This window comes from Macrotis lagotis, chromosome 1 (genome assembly GCF_037893015.1).
Source record: "Macrotis lagotis isolate mMagLag1 chromosome 1, bilby.v1.9.chrom.fasta, whole genome shotgun sequence".
Lineage (NCBI taxonomy): Eukaryota > Metazoa > Chordata > Mammalia > Peramelemorphia > Peramelidae > Macrotis > Macrotis lagotis.
This window is the reverse complement of record NC_133658.1, coordinates 709738580-709759007: the sequence shown is the minus strand read 5'-3', so window position 1 is coordinate 709759007 and position 20428 is coordinate 709738580. Positions and strand designations below refer to the sequence as shown.

The following is a 20428-nucleotide window of genomic DNA, read 5'->3' as shown; positions in this document are numbered from 1 at the left end:
CGTACAAAGGCTTTCTGCCTTTGTCCTCTTTGTGATAGATGACAATATATGAGACCACCACCAAGGTCTAGGAAGAATTTGATCATTTCTCTCATCTATTTCTAGTCTTTTAACCTTTCCTCATATATTCAATCTTCTAATCTTATAAGTAATCCTTTTTTAAGTTGTGCCCCCAAGGTTCTGTGCTCCATAAAACATACATATGGGCATTCACTAAAATATCAATTAATTTAAATTCATTTGTTGATGCTATTGACAGTTTCAGTCATCTAACCCCACTTCATATGTCTCAGTAAAAAATAACACTTTACTGCTGCTTTGGGATTTTAAATTAATTGCTTGAATATATTTCCTTTTCTACTCTCTTCAGCATTTTACAGATCAGATCACCAAGACTTTGGGAGTTTGACACATCAATTAATTTAGCATTCAATCCTGCTGCCTACTGCCTGCCACCCAGCCATCAGCCAGGGGATGAATATGGAGGAGCCCCTCTACCAGCTTGGCAATAAAATAATCACAAAGAACTTTGATTAGTTCCATGCTTCCCTCAATTTCTAGAAATCTAATCTATCATCTATCTAATAGAATTTAATACTTAATAATAAGAAAGCAAGAAAACATTTTATTCTTTTAAAAATTATTCCACAGTTACTTGGAAAGCATCCTAAGAAAAACAGCATTGATGGGAATGCTGGCATTTCTTCACAAGTTATTTGAAATTAAATTTTTTTAAGATTAAAATTTTAGTCAGTTTTGATACAGAGCTGAAATCTGAGAGCTTAGAGATGATTTAGCCAGTAGTTCTTAAACTCCTCCTGAGTTAAAAGCACTATAGAAATGCCAGTTATTATTATGATGATTATTAGCCTAAAGTCACCAGGCCTAGCAAAGCCTCCATTTCCTAAGACCTCTACTGCAGCCTGTGCTGTATGAGCCTGTGATATTTATAGCACAGTGCAGAAGTGTGCGGGTTAATGTTTATCAACCAGAATCCAAGAAAAATAAATGAATGCCTAGAGCAATACAGAAGTATGCTAGTTAATGTTTAACAACCAGGATCCAAGAAAAAAAAAGAAACCCTTTTAAATTTTATCTGCATTATTAATACTTTACAAAGTCTGGACAATCAACAAAGCAGTAAGTAAATCAAGGCCTGATTTGTCAATGGTGATTTCTAAGGTGAAAAACAGGCCAGTGTCACTGTTGGAAGGTTTTTATGCCTCTACTTACTTAGTTGTAAAATGAGAGCCTCCTAAAGTTCCTTCAGATTCTAAATCTCTGATCCTTTTAGAGCAATTTATCAGGAAAGATTGTTGAGCCTTTGTCTCAGAATGTGGAACAGAAAACTATCTATCCAGAGAGCTTTAAGGGAAGTCTTACTGAAGACAAGCACAGTGAATTATTTTTGGCAGCTGCTTTTCCTGTTCCTCTTTAACACTAGTGCCTTCCCTCTGTTGGTTATCTTTAATTTAGACCAATATATCTTGTTTGCATTGTATCATATCACAACCTGTTACGTTATATGACGTCCTTAAGAACAGGAACTGGTTTTTAGGGGATTTTTTGGCCTTTCTTTAAGGCTTAGTCTGATGTCTAAAATATAATAGGAAGTTAATAAAGGCTTATTGACAGACTATTGAAAACTTTTTTTCCTAGACCTGGCAACTTTGAGAATCTGAGCAAAGGGCAATGTCACTTTAATCTCTCAGATGAACATGAAGGAGATTCAGTTTTACTTCTGTCCCATGATTAGAAGAATGAACATCTAGGGCATTAGCATCAAATCCACAGCCCTAGGAGGGACAACATACTCCTCAGGGTAACCTGAACCAGATTAAAATATAATTGAGAAATATTTAACAAAATAAATAAAAATACAATAAAACACTGATAATGTTAATATGTGGTTTTATTAATGTGGCCCATAAGGATTCTTATATAGATCCCCATTTCTATTTGAGTTTGACACCTGACCTAGGAGTTTGGAAGGCACTATCAACTTATCTTTATCAATTTGTGAGGGTCAGTTCCTGCCCAACTAAATAGATTGCCTTTGACTCATTGTTAATCTTGGGGGGATGTGGTAACTTTGTTTGTCAGTCAACATTTTGTCTGGGGGGTTTACATTTTATATATATATATATATATATATATATACATATATATACATACATACATACATATATATACATACATACATATATATACATACATATATATATATGGAGAGAGAGAGAGAGAGAGAGAGAGAGAGAGAGAGAGAGAATTCACCAAAAACGATTCTTATCATCAAAGGAATGGAAAAAACATTGCTATATTGTCATTTGAGAGTGAGGGGGGGAGGAAGAGATAGTTGAGACATCTTATTCTCCTCTCCATCATACATATCTCATCTCTGCATTTGCCACATGAAGAAACAAGAAAAAAGTGTGGAGAAGCCTGAGAAGCAGGCACATTATGAATAGCATTTTTTTTAAATTACAGCATCTGATGGTACTGATGGAAAAATTTCAGGCTATACAAAATTGAAAACAGAATACACAAAATACCAATAAACGGCACAGAGAGAACTAATTATGAGCATTAATTTAAAAGAATGAAGTTTTTGAGTAGCAAATCACTACAAGCAGCTTTCCACATCAAATGTACCAGATTTTAAGACTTTTTTCATAAGCATTTTAATGAGCTACTGTTTAATGTTAAGTCTGGCTTACATACCAGTTTGTTCTTGTTGGCACAAATGTGGACAGAAGAAATATCAGGTGTCCTCAGTTCTACAACTAATCCATAGAAACAGAAGTTTATAATTTGTGGCCTCCATCCAAGTCCAAGTGAACCAAATAAAGAAAATCCCAAATAATTAAGAATAATCATAAGACCATAGACTTAGATCTGGAAGGGACTTTGGAGGACATTCTGGCCAATCTGCTTATTCTACAGATGGGGAGACTGAGGCCTAGAGCAGAGAAATGACTTGCTCAGAGTTATGTAGGTAGTAAGTAGCAAATCTAATTTTCAGGCCCAGATCCTCTGATTCTTAATCAATCCTGCAATGGGCAGGATACCCATGAAGGTAGGGGATTACTAGATGATAGAAAAATAAATTATTCTTTAAAAATAGATAGATCCTAGTTTTAACTCTAATATTATTCTAAAGAGTTTGAAAGAAAAAAAAACTGACATAAGATTCTCTCACAGGAGTCTGACAAATAATATGTCAAAGAAAATAGGTGGCTAACCATCAGGATCTGGTGAGGTTATTAGACCAGCTTCTATTCCTTATCCTATACATTAGGCTGTTCTTCATGGTTTTGAGAGCTCTGAGTTTGTTCCAGGACAGCTTTACTTAAAACTAAGTTCTAGACTAAGAATATAGGCCAGGAGTTCTTAACTTTTTCTGTGTTTGGCAATCCGATGGAACCTATGGACCCATCCTCTGAATAATGTTTTTAAATGCATAAAGTAAAAGACATACAATTTCAAAGGAAATCAATTATATGAAAATAGAACTATCAAATCTAAAAAAAATGGATGCTATGAAATCCATTTGCAGACCCCAGGTTAAGAAACTCTGCCCTACAACTAGGTGACATAGTGAATAGAGCACTGACCCTGGAGTCAGGATGAACTGAGTTCAAATCTAACCAGACACTTAATATTTACTTATTTACTTGATATTTACTAACTCTTCCCTAGAGTGAAGCAAAATCAATAAATTAATTGACTCATAATCTGATAACTTTACAAACCTTTTGGATCATAGGGAGCCAAGTCTAAGCTTCCAGTTCAGTTTGGACAGGGTAAGAATCTTTCTATACCACACCCACACTCTAGACTCCTAACCATATACACTTCTAAGACTGATTCAAAGAAGTAGTTTTCCTTAACTATTTTGTGTCACAAGGGTTTCCTTTTTTCTTTTTTAAATTATTCAGTTGGTTCAGGGATAGTGGAAATAGAAGATGATAACTTCTTGTAAAAATAAAGTTTTATAAAAAATACAAAGATTATAAAGGAAACAAAATTAGTGAAAATAGAAGTTTAATTTTTTCCCATTAAATAAACACTGTCTCAGAAGCAAACTGAAGTAGGGCTATTGATAAGTTAGGAATTTGAGGTCTTATTTTAATAATCTTGTTGTTTACCCCAGTGTCTTGCACAATGCTTTTCACCTAATTTCATCACAGATGCCAAGAGAGAAAAGAATATTCTAGAGAAAAGAGAAGTCAACAACATTAATAGATAAAGATTAGTCAAAGAAGGGTGAGGACAAGGAAAAGATTATCACATCCTTGCTCAGTTAGTAAATATCTTTGTTGACCTTTCAGAGAAAAGTTTCAGCACAGGGATTACAGAATACAAATTATAATGGTTAGAGAAGTGGTTTGTTGGTGAAGTCAGCATGAAGCTGATAATTGGTATTTCTTAGAACCTGGGCAGAAAAAAAAGTGAAAGAAATAGGTTAAAAGTTTGAGGGAATGACAGAATCAAATGCAGGGTTTTTTTTTATTTTTTAAGGATAGGAGAAATATAGAGATAATTTGTAGACATCATAAAGAGAACATAAGATGAGAGAGAAGATGAGGAGATAGGATCAAGGCAACAAGTACAGAAGTCCTTGTCAAGAAGAACAGGGAATTCTTCTTCATAGGTTGAACCTAAAAAAAGAGAAAGAAGAAGGGAAGCAAGGAAAAGAGGGAAGGAGGAGAGGAGAAAGGGAGGGAAGGAAATCCTTAGTAAGCACTTACTATGTTCTTACTAATGTGTTCATTGACACTTCTAAGATTGGCCCAGGTTAAAATAGAGGTTGAGACACAGCTAGTGTCTGAGTCTCAATCTGAATTTGGTTCTTCCTGACTTCAAAAGTAGGGGGAATAGGAAAGCTCATCGCAGAGGTCCTCAGTTTTTGGTTGAGAGAAAGCAATAGGATTGTTTGAGGAAAGAGGGCAGTGTGAGAAAATAAATCAGGGAAAAAGAAAGGAATTGTCATGCAGAAATGAGGGTCCAACTGAGAAATAAGAAAGAAAAAAATGAAAGGAAGAAGGAAGGGAGGGAGGAAGGAAGGAATGAAGCAAGGAAAAAATGAAATGAAGGAAAGATATAGTTTCTTTCTATCCTCAAGGACCTTAATCAAACAGAATATGAAAGACATATTGACAGAGACAATATAAAAGTATGAACAAAATGTTATAGTTCTAACACAGCAAGGGAGAAAGATTTGAGAATAAATGACAGTGTGAGACCAAATAGATTAATTATAGGGTCAAGATTGTGAAGGGAGAAAAGTAAAGAGAAACAAAGATGACAGTCTGGAAGAGTACTGAAATTTAAGATATTCTAATTTCCACCATAAAGAAAGGAAAAAAGGGGATAAAAACTGACTTTCTTTGGAACTCTCTACAGGCTCTTCCTTTATTTTTTTTTTTTTTTGCTTTCCCTCATCTTTTCCAGTAATCTTTGGTTTACCCTATTCAAAAGTAAGTTTCTTAAAAGTAGAGCATTCTTGTTTACTTGTGTCCCTAGTGCCTAGGATATAGTTTGTTGTGTCTTTCTGTCTGTCTGTCTGTCTGTCAGTCTGTTTGTCTGTATGGTTGTGTATCTAAAAGAAAACACTATTATCTGTCTGTCTATATTTCTGTCTCTGTCTGTCTGCCTTAAAAAACCCTAATAACCCAAACCAAAATCCTTTTTTGCAAGTGTATTTGTACTACAGGGGATTAGGAAGTTAAAAGGGAGGAAGATGAATAATTTTGATTGCAATTATTTGTCACCTTTTTCAAATGCAAATTTTACTTTTATTTTCCTTGAGAGACATAAAAAAATAAACCTAAATTTAAAAACTGTACAGTTTACTTCATCATCTTTTCCTTACTCAAAGTTCAGTGGACATTTGACTTGTCTGTCTCCAAAATGATTGGCAATTTTCTGTGAATTTTAATATTTGCAACATATTGGTGTGTATACATTAAGTAACAAGCATATATTGATGTCAACCAAAACAACATCAGTCTTCTCATTAATTCCAGAGAATAGTTTTCCAATGGCAAGTTGGATTAGGTAGGTAAAATGGTAGGTTACTACATAGTAGATAATTTGGTAGGTAAATAAGTAGGCTGACCAAAGAAAAAGAGATGCATATTGGAAGCAGAGCAAGGAAAATTTCTACGAATTATCTGAGGAGGTCACACTTTTAGTATCTACTTAGCAGATAGTCACTTTATCTCTATATTAAATTAGTAGATTTCGTGATTATGTCATCATGTAGCTACTTGCTAAAGCCTAATGAGTAATGAGTAGTTAGTTCCTCTATGACTCAGGGTTCTCTCGGTTTTTTCCTGTTTGGTTTAGCTTTCCCAAGGCTCTTAGTGACAAGCTATATTTTATTTCAGCTCCCAAAAACAATTTGTCCTTTTTTTTTCTTTCTTCTCTTGACTCAAGTGGTTATCATGTAAATTTGGGATATTTTACAAACAAATTTGCTATCTCCTTTTTTTCTAATTTTCCTAGATATTTTTGGTCCTGCCCAACACTGTTTGCAAAAGATATCTCTATTACAGTGTATCAAGCATCAGCCTTCCAAATAATTGCAAAACATCCAATAACAGGTATATCTAAATTCTACATAAGGATATCTCATGAGTGTGTTATAGAGAAGACTAAAAGATGATAGTAATTGCATGGTGGAGGAATGGACACCCTCCAAACTCTTGCTCATTATAACTACCATTTTTTTAAGGTAGAATGAAAGTCTTTAATTAACTTTGTAGTATTCTCAGAAGATAACATTACCTAGAAATAACATTGTAATATTCTGAGGACAGGTTTTATGGAACAAAAGAATACTATCTTTGGGTAACAGTGAGTAACCCTGTGTAGGCTGTTAGGAGACTTCTAAGACAGGTGAAATCAGAATGATTTTATGGTTTGGGAACTACTTATAGTAGAATAACAGTAATAACTAATATTTACAAAGTACAAAGCAAGCACTTTTCAAATATTATTTCATTTTATCTACATGACAACCTTGTGAGGTAGACATTATTAACATTTCTATTTTACAGAAGAGGAAATTGAGGCACGGGTTAAATGTCTTTGCCCAGGATCACAATGCTAGCAAGTATCTGAGAATGGATTTAGATTTTCCTGACTTCAGGTACAACACTCCAAGACTGCCCTGAAGATTCTTACAAGGCAACAAAGCAACATTCAAAACAGAAGTGACAACTTTCCTTCACTCTACCCACCCCTTTTAAATATAAAATGCCTTCAATTTTTCCTCACTTACCATTTTACAAGTAAATTGTCATTGAGTTTAGTAAGTTTAGTTAGCATGTAGTATAAATATCCACTTTTATCTATTATCTGTGTTCCAGATACACTTTTAATGATAATAACAGAGTGGGGGGGTATAGGGAAAGGGATGGTTGAAACACCAAGGCAAACGATTCAGATCAAGCTGCACAATGTTTTGAAAGAAGTCTTAAATTTGGACCTCTGTCACTTAAAAACATTGTGACCTTGGACAAACCACACCATCTTTTTGGGTCTGAATTTCTTCATGTGTAAAATGAGGAGGTTGAACTGGATGATTCCCAAAGATCCTTTCAAGTTGCTAATATCTGGGTTTACCATCCATTAAAGAGCAAAGGTTAGACGAGACTTTAAGAAAGTTAATCCTACAGTTAATGAAGGCCTGGTTTAATGACTTATGCTCCAAGATACTGGTTAGATATCCATATGGCTTCTTTCTTAACAGGAGAATTTGTTTGGATTCAGCAGCTATTGTTGTTGTTGAGAAGTATACAACTCTTTTCCACCCCCTTTGGGAATGGAGTCTATTTTGGATTATCTTGGTAAAGAAACTGGAGTGTCTTGCCATTTCTTTCTCCAGTTCATTTTTACAGATGAGGAAACTGAGGAACAGGGTTAAATGACTTGCCCATGGTCATACAGTTAGTAAGTGCCTGAGGTTGCATTTGAAATCAGAAATATGAATCATCCTAACCCCAGGCCCAGCACTCTATCCCCTGCAGTAACTAGATTCCCCTTGAATTCTGAGCCCGTAGAATCAAATACTGACTGTCTTACTTCCTACTTGTGTAAATTTGGGTTAGTCATGTAATTTCTCTAACTTTCATTTGCCCCCAAATCATCTCTAGCTTATGAGAGATAAGGGACATTGAGAAGTAGAACACCAAATTTCAAAGATACCATCATTATCTTTTTTCCATTTTCTTTAAAAAACAAAAAATGACTTCTCTTTTGCATTGCATTCAGATCTATCTCCATCTTGAAAAAAATTAAGCAAAATTAACCAATCAAGTGATCTCTCCTTTCAGCACTTTAAACTTCACAGAAGTAGTGTTTCACTTCTCTACTAAGATAAAGGAGATTATTTTGTCCATGACCAAGGATGATCATTACAATTCATCTTAACTTTTACATCTTTGGTGCTGTTTTCAATTGTCTTCTTATATTTCTCTGAATTGCTTTTGTATTTTTACTTCACCATACTAATTGTAACCCATTATAGTTATTAATTGTAATTTATTCAAATTTTACCAAATAGATACCCACTTTTTTCTAGCTTATGGTAGTTTTATTTATTATCCAAAAAAAAGAATTGCAATGAATAATTTAGTATACATGGAACATATTCTTCTGTTTTTTACTTTTTTAAGTCATAAGTTCTGTAGTAGGATCTCTGAGTTGAAGTTCATCACCTTTCTTTACAGCATCTAGCTGACACAGAAGAGAAAATGCGGAACTTGGAGCAGCAAGAACTGAGTTCAAATCCTGTCTTAGACATTTCTAATTTTGTGATCTTGGACAAGATATTTGGCCTTTCTTCTGACCCAGTTTTCTCCTTGAAGCAATATTTAAATGCTTACTATTTAATAGGAAACAGGCAAAAATTATAGGACTTACTATCTAATCACTGCACTTGATTTGTACACCTATCATACTTTGAATAATAGTTCTATATGTATATGTCTAATTTCAACTATGGGAATGTAAACTCTGACTACATTTATTTGTTATAAGGGATAATTTCAGTTGGCTCAGGGAGGGAAGAGAGTGATTGCAAAAAAAGATAAAGAAAAAGAGAAAGAAAGAAAGAAAAGACTACAACAAAACATATAATTTACAGAAGAAAAAAGTTGAAAAGATCCCCAAAGAACAAAAGATTGTTAAATTTAATACCTGCTTTTTAAAATGTTTTTAATAGATCACATGTTTTCATGAATAATTTTCTTTTTAGTTCTTTGTGTTTTAAATTGTGTTTATTTATGATTATTTTGATAATAAATATTAAAAGAATATCAAGTCCATTATGCTCAGAGATGGAGTCAAATTCATCTTGATATCTTACGCAATGCCAAACATAGTGCCCTGCAAACAGTAGATGCTCAGCAAATATTTTCTAAATGAAGAGAGGTGAATGCATTAACCACAAAGGCATTTCTTTTGTCCAAATTCTGTTAGAGCCAGGTCAGTGTTCATCTAAATGTGTTATGAACTATACTGTTAACCCTGAACCCTGGAATGACAGTATACTTTCAAATCAAGACACTCAAATAACAGATTGGTGGAGAAACCCATCAATGTGTATTTCAGTTGGCCCCCTTTGCCAACCCCTACTATCTTACTGTCTTCATCCATTAAAAACTTTATCAAAAGCTTTGAAACAGCTACTAGAAACTGTTACCAATTACTTTCACCTAATGATCCTGCAAATAAGAATGTGGGGGTGGGGGGAGGTGGGCAGAGGCAAGGAGCACTGGGGCTTAGGAGATAATTCAGGAAAGACTTAAATAAGGTAGACAAGGATAGGAGTTTGCTGCAGCATTACAAGATCACTGCACTGGAAGGAACCACGAGGGCTTCCTTCCTTCCAACACATACACGGCAAAGAATCTTTTCTATAATATGAAAACAAGTAGTTACTCATGAAACTTTCCTTGATGAACTTAAGTGAAGAGGAACCCACTATCTTTTGGACAGTCTATTTGTGATAGCTCTATTTATTTAGAAAATTTCCCTCTTTTAATCCACATTCTTCTAGAATTGGCTCAGTTGGCCCAGAGGGACTTAATTTTACCCATTTCCACTTCTTATATAGTTCATTCTTTTTCCAGTTCTGCACGAGACTTTTGTATTTGCAAAGCAACAGCCAAATAAATCATTATACCACCAGAAAACAACTGCCACCAAGGGCTGAACTGAAGCAAGCTACAAGATGTTCTTGCAAGTTGGCAGGGCATGATTTGCATTTTGAAACTTGGCTCTTGGGGTGACAGCTAGGGTTGCCATAAGGGGAAAAAAAGGTGGAAATAAAAGATGAAAAAGGGTGATTGTGGAGGACTATGAATTTCTATGTATCATCTCCTTGGCTCTGGTGGAGAAAAATAGCCAAATAATAAACAACAGGGTGATTAATGACCTTGTACATGTTTCACTTCTGTGGCATTACACTATAAGGATCTAACACTATCATCTCACACCTGAGATTAAAGGAGAAATCAAGACAGTCCCATCTGAGACTGAGAGGAAGTGAAGAGAATAAGGCCTTGGATTTATTTCCCTCTAAGTGACATATATCCTTCTACATGTATCTCATGAGAAAAATAGATTAGCATGAGAACAGCATTTCAAGGAAATAGAAAATAAATTACCTGTCAAAAAACAACCTATTTTCCTTTCTATAATTTTAAAATTAAATCTCTTTTATTTTTGTTCAATTGGGCTACATCAACTAGATTTGGGGTTTAGGATTTAAGTTCAAAAGGCTAAAACTGGAAGATCAACTTGAACTCTAGAGGCAGGTGGAAAACTGGGGAAGTTTAAACATGGGTGCGCTCAATGGTTTAATAGGTCAATTGCAAAATATTCATCATGAACTTTTCCCTTTTTAAATCAGCAAACACAATAAATCAAATCTTGATTCATTGTTTTGTTGACTAAACTTAAGGAAATGATAAAGAAAATTTTAGTAATGTGAATTAAATTTAAAAATTTGCCATGCATCTACTTTTTTTTAGAAAACTATTTGTTAATTTTTATCTTCACACCCCTAAGGTAGACTGCACAGATATCTGTACTATCAGAGATGGTTTTTTTTGAAAACCTGGATCTGGAAAGTTTGCTTATGACCAGTAAAGATCAATCTGGGGTTGGGACAGATATGATATGAGTAAGGTCAAAGAAAGGATTGAAAAAGAAAAGATGGCAAGTTCAGGATATTGGCCTTCAAATAGAAAAAGTAATAGTAGTAGACAGATGATATAGAACAAGCTGAAGAGAAAATGAACTGAAACATGGAAGGGTAAGTGACTACATGTTGCAATTATCCAGTTAATGAAAAATATTTCTATATCATCCAGGGTAGATGATATAGAAAATCTAGGCATCCAGGGTCAGGGGTATGGGAACAAGGGGCACAAGTTGTCAGGGACCCCTCACTCTACTAAGAATCCCCTTTACAATATGCTTCATAGATATAGCAAGATAGTAAAAAGTAAAAAGTGAAAAAAGATAGTAAAAAGGCCTGTCTCAGAATCTTGGTACCTTGCGCACATCACTTAACCTTTCGATCTTAAATTACTTTTCTATAAAATAGTCATTGGAATAAATGACCCTAATTTTCATTCCAGTTCTAAAATACTAATCTATGTGATCAATTCAATCTCTACTTATACATTCAGTTCTAAGTCCAAGAACTGATGTATTAGGGTCCCACATGTCTTCTTTGACCAGGTCCAGGCCAGAACTCAGGGTACAAGACATAGAGGAAAGTATTAAAAGATATAGGCGGAGGGGAAATACGCATATTTGCCATAGTTAGAAAGTACATGAGTGGGAGAAGTCAGTTATCTCTAAAACTCAGGTGCAAAATTATCTTGTGTTTATTAAATGAAAAACACTTGTTAGTTCATTCCATGTGTCAAGTCCTGTGTCTGGGAGCATAAACACAAAACCAAAGACAATTCCTGCCCTTAAGAGGCTTGCATTCTAATTAGAGAAAACAAATTTAATGGAGAGTGATATCCAGAGAGAGATATTATGGTTTGGAAAATGGCAGTGATGGGTAATAGATCCAGAGAGAAATATATTGACTAATATAAATAATATTATTGACTTGATTATGATTCCACAAATGAAAAGTGTGGTAAGGAAAGGTGTGAATAGAACATATGTGAGAACAAGATGGTGGGAAAACAAAGATGACAGGGAAATAGGGAAGGATGACTGGAGCAGCTCTGGTAGAGTAGGTCCCCAGTCATCAAGAACATGGAAGAACAAGGTAAACTATTTTGAAGCTAATGGTAGTTGATTTTTTTTCAACATAAAATAATTTGAATTGGATCCCCAACAAGAACAATTCTGAAATACCTTAATTCCATCAAACACTCCATAGTGTCCTGGTCTTCCACCACAAAAGAATGTTTTCTCTGTTTCCACTTCAAGTGACAGTGGCTCTCAAATCTAAGAAGACCTATACTGGCTGTGTGGTTTCTTAATCTCTAGGAGTTCAAGACAACCCTCTCGGATGATAAATTACAGAGAAGGTGCTGAGTTGCACTGGTGGAGTTGGCTTCCTTACCTAAGAATTTCCAAACCACTGAAATCAAAAGTCTTATCTCTACCCAGATTAGTTCAACCTTTCCAGAAATAAGAGTTCTCCCTTTGGATGGAGAAAGGAGCATTTGGTTTCTTCATTTTTCAGTTGCCGGCTCCAGTAATGTACAGAAGGGTGCTGCCAACAGCGTGAGCTGTTCCAGAGGGATTTCTCATCCTGAGCTGCTCCCAGTCTCTGTCATCGCTCCTGACTTTGTGATTCTTTCCATGTGGCGTATAGTGAGGAACTCTAGTTACTCTGCCCTTTTTCTTTGGCATCTTGGTTCCCATTGGTTTCTGACTGTACCCATCCTTCCATCCTAATTCTCTGGACACACAAGACTTTCTCTATTCTTAAGAAAGTGATTTTCATGTCCTGGGATTATGTTTGTAAATCATTGAGTATCTCACCTCTGTTCTTTTTAATTTCTCCATGTTATGTTTCTTCCTTAAGGATATGATTTCTCTCTCAATACATTCAACTTAAATCAATCCATACTATGGGAATGATATAAAGACTAGCAAACTGCCTTCTGTGGGGTTTTGGGGGGGGAGGGAAGCGAGATTGGGGGAAAATTGTAAAACTCAAAATAAATAAAAGCTTTCTAAAATTAAAAAAACTTCCTATTGTTAGTATGCCCACAAACTTACTCAATCCCAGATCCTTCCGGTTTCTTTGACCCTTCTCACACTTCTGAATTGTCTCCTTGAATATTTGTCTATGTGCATATGGATCTATTTTTCCTAACACTGATCATCTTGGCCCAAGTCTGCTTTACAAAGCCTATACCCTGATGTGATTTCTTTGATCTGCTCAAGCCCTAATGACTGTTATGTCATCTTAATAACACCATAGAAATAACTTATTGGTGTCAGGAAGTAAAGCAGCTTCTAGGGTTTGAGGCATTTCTCATGACTCTACAATCAAAATAGATATGGCATATTTTAAAACTGACCAAAAAATGATGATTCCTCCCTCATTGGAATGTTCTTCTTAAACAACACATAGTTTCTATCTAATATCATTTCCATGAAAGTCAGCATAATGTGACAAGTTGGAGAGCCTGCCTATCCTCAGAATCAGGAAGATGTGAGTTCAAGGTCTGCCCCAGATACATATTATCTGTATGACCCTGGATAAGTCAATTAACTTCTCAGTTGCCTTCATGTAGGGGAAAGTTGGTAGGGACTACTAAGAAATCTAAGTATTAACTAACTGGAAAAACTAAAACTGTTCTATCTTGTCATATCTACCAGGAAGGAAGAAATAAGTTTCTAAGGCCTGCTAACAAGAAAATGTTTTGTTCCCACGGAAAAAAGTCTGCTTTGAGGACCACTTCCCACAAAACATACACTTTACATCATACATTCTCACCTAAGGGTTGATAAAGGCAACAAATGACATGCTTTGGGAAAGTATAGTTTCCTCCCTAGGTGCTTCCTTTACTAATGAAATCACAAAAATAAAATATCTGCATGCAGACTAGAAGCATTTAGCCTGGCAGTATACAAGAGCTAGCTTTGTTGTGTTATTTCAGGTCTGAGTCTTCCTGATCCCCATTTGGGTTTTTCTTCATAGAAATATTGGAGTGGCTTGCCCTTTCCTTTTCCAGCTCATTTTATAGAAGAGGAAACCAAGGCAAACAAGCTTAGGGGACTTGCCCAGAGTCACACAGCTAATAAGTACCTGAGGCAGGATTTGAACTCATGAGAATGAATCTCCCTGATTCCAAGCCCAGCAATCTATCCTTTGTGCCACCTAGCTGCCTAAGTACTAACGTACTTAGGCTAAAAGGATGTAGAGCTAGAAGGGCTGGAGTCCAACCTCTTCAAATTACAGGTGAGGAAACTTATTTGTCTTCTTTGGCTGAAGGGAACTTAGGAAATAGCAAGTCCCAAGGTGACTGTAGACATTTATTTCCAAAAATGACTGGTTGATGCTCTGCTACCATGGTGTACCATTGTGGTGGAAATCTGAAAGTTGGCTACATTCGATCAGTTGCATAAGTTGCCAAACTTAATTCTATCTTCCTTTTCTTGTGAACGCATTTAATGAATAATAAAAATAGAGAGAACTCATAATGACAAGAGTGGGGGCAGTGTTTTAGGAGGACAGGATCCACTCTTTTCAGACTGCACTTTTCAGTCTGATGGATTATATATCACAAAGATCTATCACTCAGAAGAATAACTTGAATTTCTCTATAACTTCTTGGTATTACTTTGCAGTTGATTTTTATCATGTTCCCTAGTTTCCTTCTGACTGTTCCTACAGCAATCTCACAAGCCTATAGTTATAACATTTCTGGCAGATACAGCTAAGATAATTCTGATGTATGATCTTTGCATTCTTAGTCATGATAGTAACACCACCACCATTCATTAAATACTCATGAGGCACTGGTATGGTAGAAAAAGTTAGCATATGATTTAAAAGGTGACAGCCTGGTCTAGGGGATAGAAAACTGAATTTAGAATCAGGAAAATGTCAGTTCAAGTCTCATATATACTGACATATATATGTGACCCTGAGTAAGTCATTTTACCACAGTGTTGTTGGCAACCTCTCTAAGGCTCTGAGATTTGGGGAAGTTGTTAATCTGCATTGATAGAAAGACTTCCCTATGACAATAATCCCAGATCCAGTCTCTGTTTGTATCTATACTAGAAGGCAGAACTCTTATTTAAATAATTGAATAATAATTGAAATAATTGAAAATAATTGAACACCCCTCAGATTAATGATCTTATCTATTTAAAGATAGATAGACAGATGAGCTATAAACATGTACAAATGCCAATTTACTCATCTATAAAGATCTATATACATATAGAGAGACATAAATATGAATAAATTCTGATTCCATCAAATGTACATAAACCAAAGAAAATAATATTGTTATGAAAATCAGCCCACCCTTTCTATGAGCAATAATTTTCACATACCATAGAACTGGTCCTGGCAAACTCAAGAAAGGGTTTCCTCAACGTGTCCAAGACAACATCCCAGGCTTTCTCTCAGCTCTGGATGAGTGTGCAATCACATCACCTGCTGTGAAATAAGATACTTGAAAAAAAAACTGGAAAAGAAACACAACCTCATCCAAAAATTAAATCCAACCATTTTCTCTTTCCTGAATCAAGACATCTTGGCTCCCTGGTGCTCATTTCCCCTGAGTAGAAAACCTGTCCTTTTGGGAAAAGTTGGACAGCACCCCAAAGACCTAATGGGAAGGGCGAGGGGAAAGTTGGTAGGGGCTACTGAGAAATCTAAGTATTAACTAACTGGAAAAACGAAAACAGTTCCATCTTGTCATATCTACCAGGAAGGAAGAAATAAGTTTCTATCCAAGGCCTGCTAACAAGAAAATGTTTTGTTCCCACGGAAAAAAGTCTGCTTTGAGGACCACTTCCCACAAAACATACACTTTACATCATACATTCTCACCTAAGGGTTGATAAAAAGCCAAGTCATTGTAAGATACTTTTCATCAGTCATTTTTCTTATTTTTAGAGTCTGAGGCCCATTTCCTATTTAGTAGATAATGTCAAATAAATTCTATTCTGCATGTTTTAACATGTTAAATACTATAGCTGTATGTACAAACTAATTAAAACCTCAGTAACCAAAGAACTGTTTTCTTTAAGAAAGATCAATTAACTTTTATTTGGTCTGTTATTATAATAACAGTAATAACAATAATAATAATATTAGCAACAGTTAGTATTTATATAGAGATTTAAGATTTATATTTTATAAATATTTCATTTGATCTTCACCACAAATTTGTAAGCTAGATGCTATTATTATTCCCAGTCTATAGATGAGAATTTACTTGCTCACAATCTGGAATTATGACCCAAGGGCAATTAAAAATGTGCATACCCTTTGATCCAACAATACCACTATTGGGTCTATACCTTGAAAAGGGTAAAAACATCATTTGTACAAAAATATTCATAGCAGTTCTGTTTGAGGCAGCAAAGAATTGTAAACTGAGTGAATGTCAATCAACTGGGGAATGGCTGAACAAATTGTGGTATATGTTACATTATGGAACACTTGTTCTATTAGAAACCAGAAGGGATGGGAATTCATAGAAGCCTGGAAAAACTTGCATGAATTGCTGCTGAGTGAGATGAGCAGGAGCAGAAGAACATTGTACACCCTAACAGCAACATGGGGTTGATGATCAATCTTAATGAACCTGCTCATTCCATCAATGCAATAATAAGCAATTTTAGAGCACCTGTATCCAGAGAAAGAACTGTGGAGTTTAAACAAAGACCAAAGTCTATTACCTTCAATTTTAAAGAAAATTGTCTTATGTACATTATAATTTTACTATCTCTAATATTTTATTTTCTCCTTAAGGATATGATTTCTCTCTCAACACATTCAATTTCAAACAATGTATAGCATGGAAACAATGTAAAGACTATTAGGTGGCCTTCTGTGGGGGGGGATTGTAAAAATCAAAATCTTACAAAAATGATAGGTAGAAAATACTATTGTATATAATTGGAAAACTAATAAAATATAATAATTTACTTTCTCTCTTGAATCATACAATTAGCAGAATTTAAACTAAGGGCTTTCTGATTCCAGATCTAGTACCCTCTCCACTGAATCACCTAGTTGGTTTTTTTTCCTTCAGTATATCATTCACTAGAAACTCCTGAGAGACAATTTCTGTCCTTTTTAAAAGGACCAGACTTTCAGTCAGTATAATCTAATGAAAAATTCCTACACACACACACACACTTAAAAAAAATGAATCTGTGTGGTGTAGTTTGGAAAGAAAGCCATTTCAGAACTTCCACAAGTCAAGGATTTTGCCATTAAGATGATATCTAATATGAAAAATCTTCTGACATGTGAAAAGTCCTACTTAATTGAGGTTTTGAGAATGCTCCGTTTGGAAAGTTGAAAATGATAGGCGACCCTTTCTCCTCCAGCCCCTACATTTTTGCTCAGGGAGGAAGTCTGCTCTTAATAATAAAAAGAATTAGTAATCAGATCACTCCTGGGCAACTTACTGGCTACTTCCTTAAATACAGCAGCTGCTTATTATATGAGGCAAGCATACCATAAGAGATACTGACCGTGACAGTATTTGTATGGCAGACTCCTTCAGTTCTTGCCAACCAGGATTCAAAATTGTATGGGTGTGGGAATGGCAAAAAAGCTGAAATCTCCATACTTGTAAAGTAAATCCTGCTTGTCTTTCAGGTGCTCCCAGTATTAGGAGCTTACAGTTGCTAGTCACACCAAAAGGATCCTACATGATTTGGAAAATGGTTACCTTACCTATTTTCTCCTTGCTGCCTAGGTGCTACTCTCTCCTCACCTTGATCCATTCTGGACGAGACTAGTCTTTTCTAGTGCCCTTCCACTCCCCCTCTGACCCCTTCAGTTGGTGCTTCAGTCCCTCTCTCCTCCTAATCCTTGGAGCAATTTCCAATTTCATAACATTGAGGAGCCTGGACCACAAGCTCATTCCCCAACTTCCTTAGCTCTTACCTCTCTGGGACACTTTGACCAAGGTTTAGGGAAAGTCACAATGGCGATAGGTGCAGCAGGAAGATCTCAGGCTCCTAGTGAGGCTGAGGGGAGGGGACAGCCAGGGCAGCAGAGGGAGGGTCATTTCATGTGCCACTTCAAACATGACCTAGTGCCAACCATAATATAATTTCTCTTCCAAGTACTTAAAAGTGCTTTGAAAAACATTAACTCATTAAGACATCCACATGCTTAAGTGAAGGAAGGAGTAAATATTATTTCCTTGTTCCAGACCTTAAGATAGACAAGCTAAATGTCTGAATTTATTTGCCAGAGTTCAATTACACAATGCCAGATATACATTAAAGTTCAATGAGTACACTTTGCTTTACAATCTAGGGCTCCAGCTACTAATCTTCAATGATACCTATAATATTAGCCCAATTGTCTTCCTTTGTTACCAGAGAATTCTCAGGGAATGAGGATAGTCTGGAAATGTCTGAAATACAAAAACAAAAAAAAAAAAATCAATAAATTCTTCAGAAAGAAAAATCAAACCCAAGTACTTGTTCTATGACAATATGGACTAAAGTTTATCTCCCTTATACTTATAAGCTGTAGAGGGAGTAAGAATTTGGACCAATATTTTGATAACAGCACATTATAAGTGGAAACATATCAATAAATTGTTTTATATAAAACAAGTACATGCTTTGAGGATATATTCTTTGCTTGAAATGTGATATTGGTTATTAGGCTATTAAATTCTAAAAGAAAATGTTTGGAGTATAAAACTGCCCCCCATACTATTTTGGGTTACCTATAACTAGTACATGTGAACTTGAACAATTTCTCATTCATAAAATCCTAGGATTTAGAATCAGAAGAGATATTACAGATCATCTCTCTGAATTCACACATTTCACAGATGAAGAAATGAAGAGCATCAGAAAGAAGTTGCCCAACATTGCACAGACAGCAAGTAGGAGAACTGGTATTCAAGCCCATAATATCATGAGTCAAAGGGCATTCACTGTTTGGTAATATGTCGTGTATAATTTCAAATAATTTTCTAGAATGTTTTCCAGTTGTATTAACTGCTAGACCTATATTCAAGAAATATCAAAGAAAATATTCTATATGTACTAAAATACTTATGGCAAATCTTTTTTTGTGGTGGCAAGAAACTAGAAGCTAAAGGGATACCCTTCAGTTGAGGAATGATAGCCTAAGTCATAGTATGTGAATATGATGGAACACATGGGAAGACTTCTAGGAGCAGAATCAGAAGAATAATTTATACCTTAACATCAATATTATAAAAATGGACAGTTTTAAAGACTTTTACAAACCAAAAATGAAATGAACTTAATTCATATAACTGTAAAAAATAATCAGCTTTGAAAGCTGTAAGAACTGTGATCAGTACAATGTCCATACTTGATTTCAGAAGACCAATAATTAAACATGCTATCCATGACAGAGAGTGCCAGAGATATCAGGGAAAGAGGACAGAGAATATGAGACATATATATTTTTGTATTCATCCACTAAAAGAATTTGGTTTACTTAACTATGCATATGTCTTACTTTCTTTACTTTCTCCCCAATGGATAGGAGAGAAAATGGATTTCTATTAATTTTAAAAAATATTTTACAGAGGTGTGGGTCTCATACATGTGGAATATTGTATGCATTTTCAGTTAGGGCCTATATTATTAGCCTAATTGTCTTCCTTTTTTACCCAGAGAAGTCTCATGGAATGAGGATAGTCTGGAAATGCCTGAAATATAAAAAAAATATAATAAATTCTTCAGAAAAAAAATCAAGCCCAGGTACTTGTTCTATAAGAGTATGAACTAAATTTCATCTCCCTTATGCTTATAAGTTGGAACGGGAGTAAGAATTTGGACCAATATTTTGATAACAGCACATTATAAATGGAAATGTATCAATAAATTGTTTTATATAAATAAGTACACATTCACTGAAATAGCAAATATCATTTCTGTGTCTTCCTGTGACCCCCTTTGTTTCTCTTCAACAATCCATTGGCTCTATGATCTCACTGATGTGAGTATGCCCTCCAAAAATGAAGATTGCAATCCATTTATACTGCCCATTCTGTTAAACTCTCAGCTATTATCCATCTCATCTCCTCCCTTAAATTAACTGGAGGGGAAAACACCCAAATGCTATAATACCCTGACATCATATAGGTAATGAATAAAATATTGTGACTAGTCCATCAGCTGTCTCGTGCTCTCATTATGTGCCCAGACTATCTTCTTTTCTGATCATATA

General features: G+C 35.2%; 1 protein-coding gene across 5 annotated transcripts in view; it reads right to left on the bottom strand.

Moving 5' to 3' along the window:
• Positions 1 to 18234, bottom strand: part of CYTIP (cytohesin 1 interacting protein) — a 91880-nt gene extending 73646 nt beyond the window's left edge. For 2 of the 5 annotated variants that reach the window (XM_074215946.1, XM_074215950.1), the window contains exons 1-2: positions 18146 to 18234; positions 15568 to 15673 (exon numbers count right to left, since the gene is read on the bottom strand). Coding sequence is in view for 1 of the 5 variants with exons in the window: in XM_074215950.1 (XP_074072051.1) it covers positions 15568 to 15570 (3 nt within the window). In the remaining 4 variants the exon portion in view is untranslated. The other 3 variants (XM_074215948.1, XM_074215947.1, XM_074215949.1) reach the window with 3 other exon arrangements.
• Positions 18235 to 20428: the final 2194 nt, after the last annotated feature.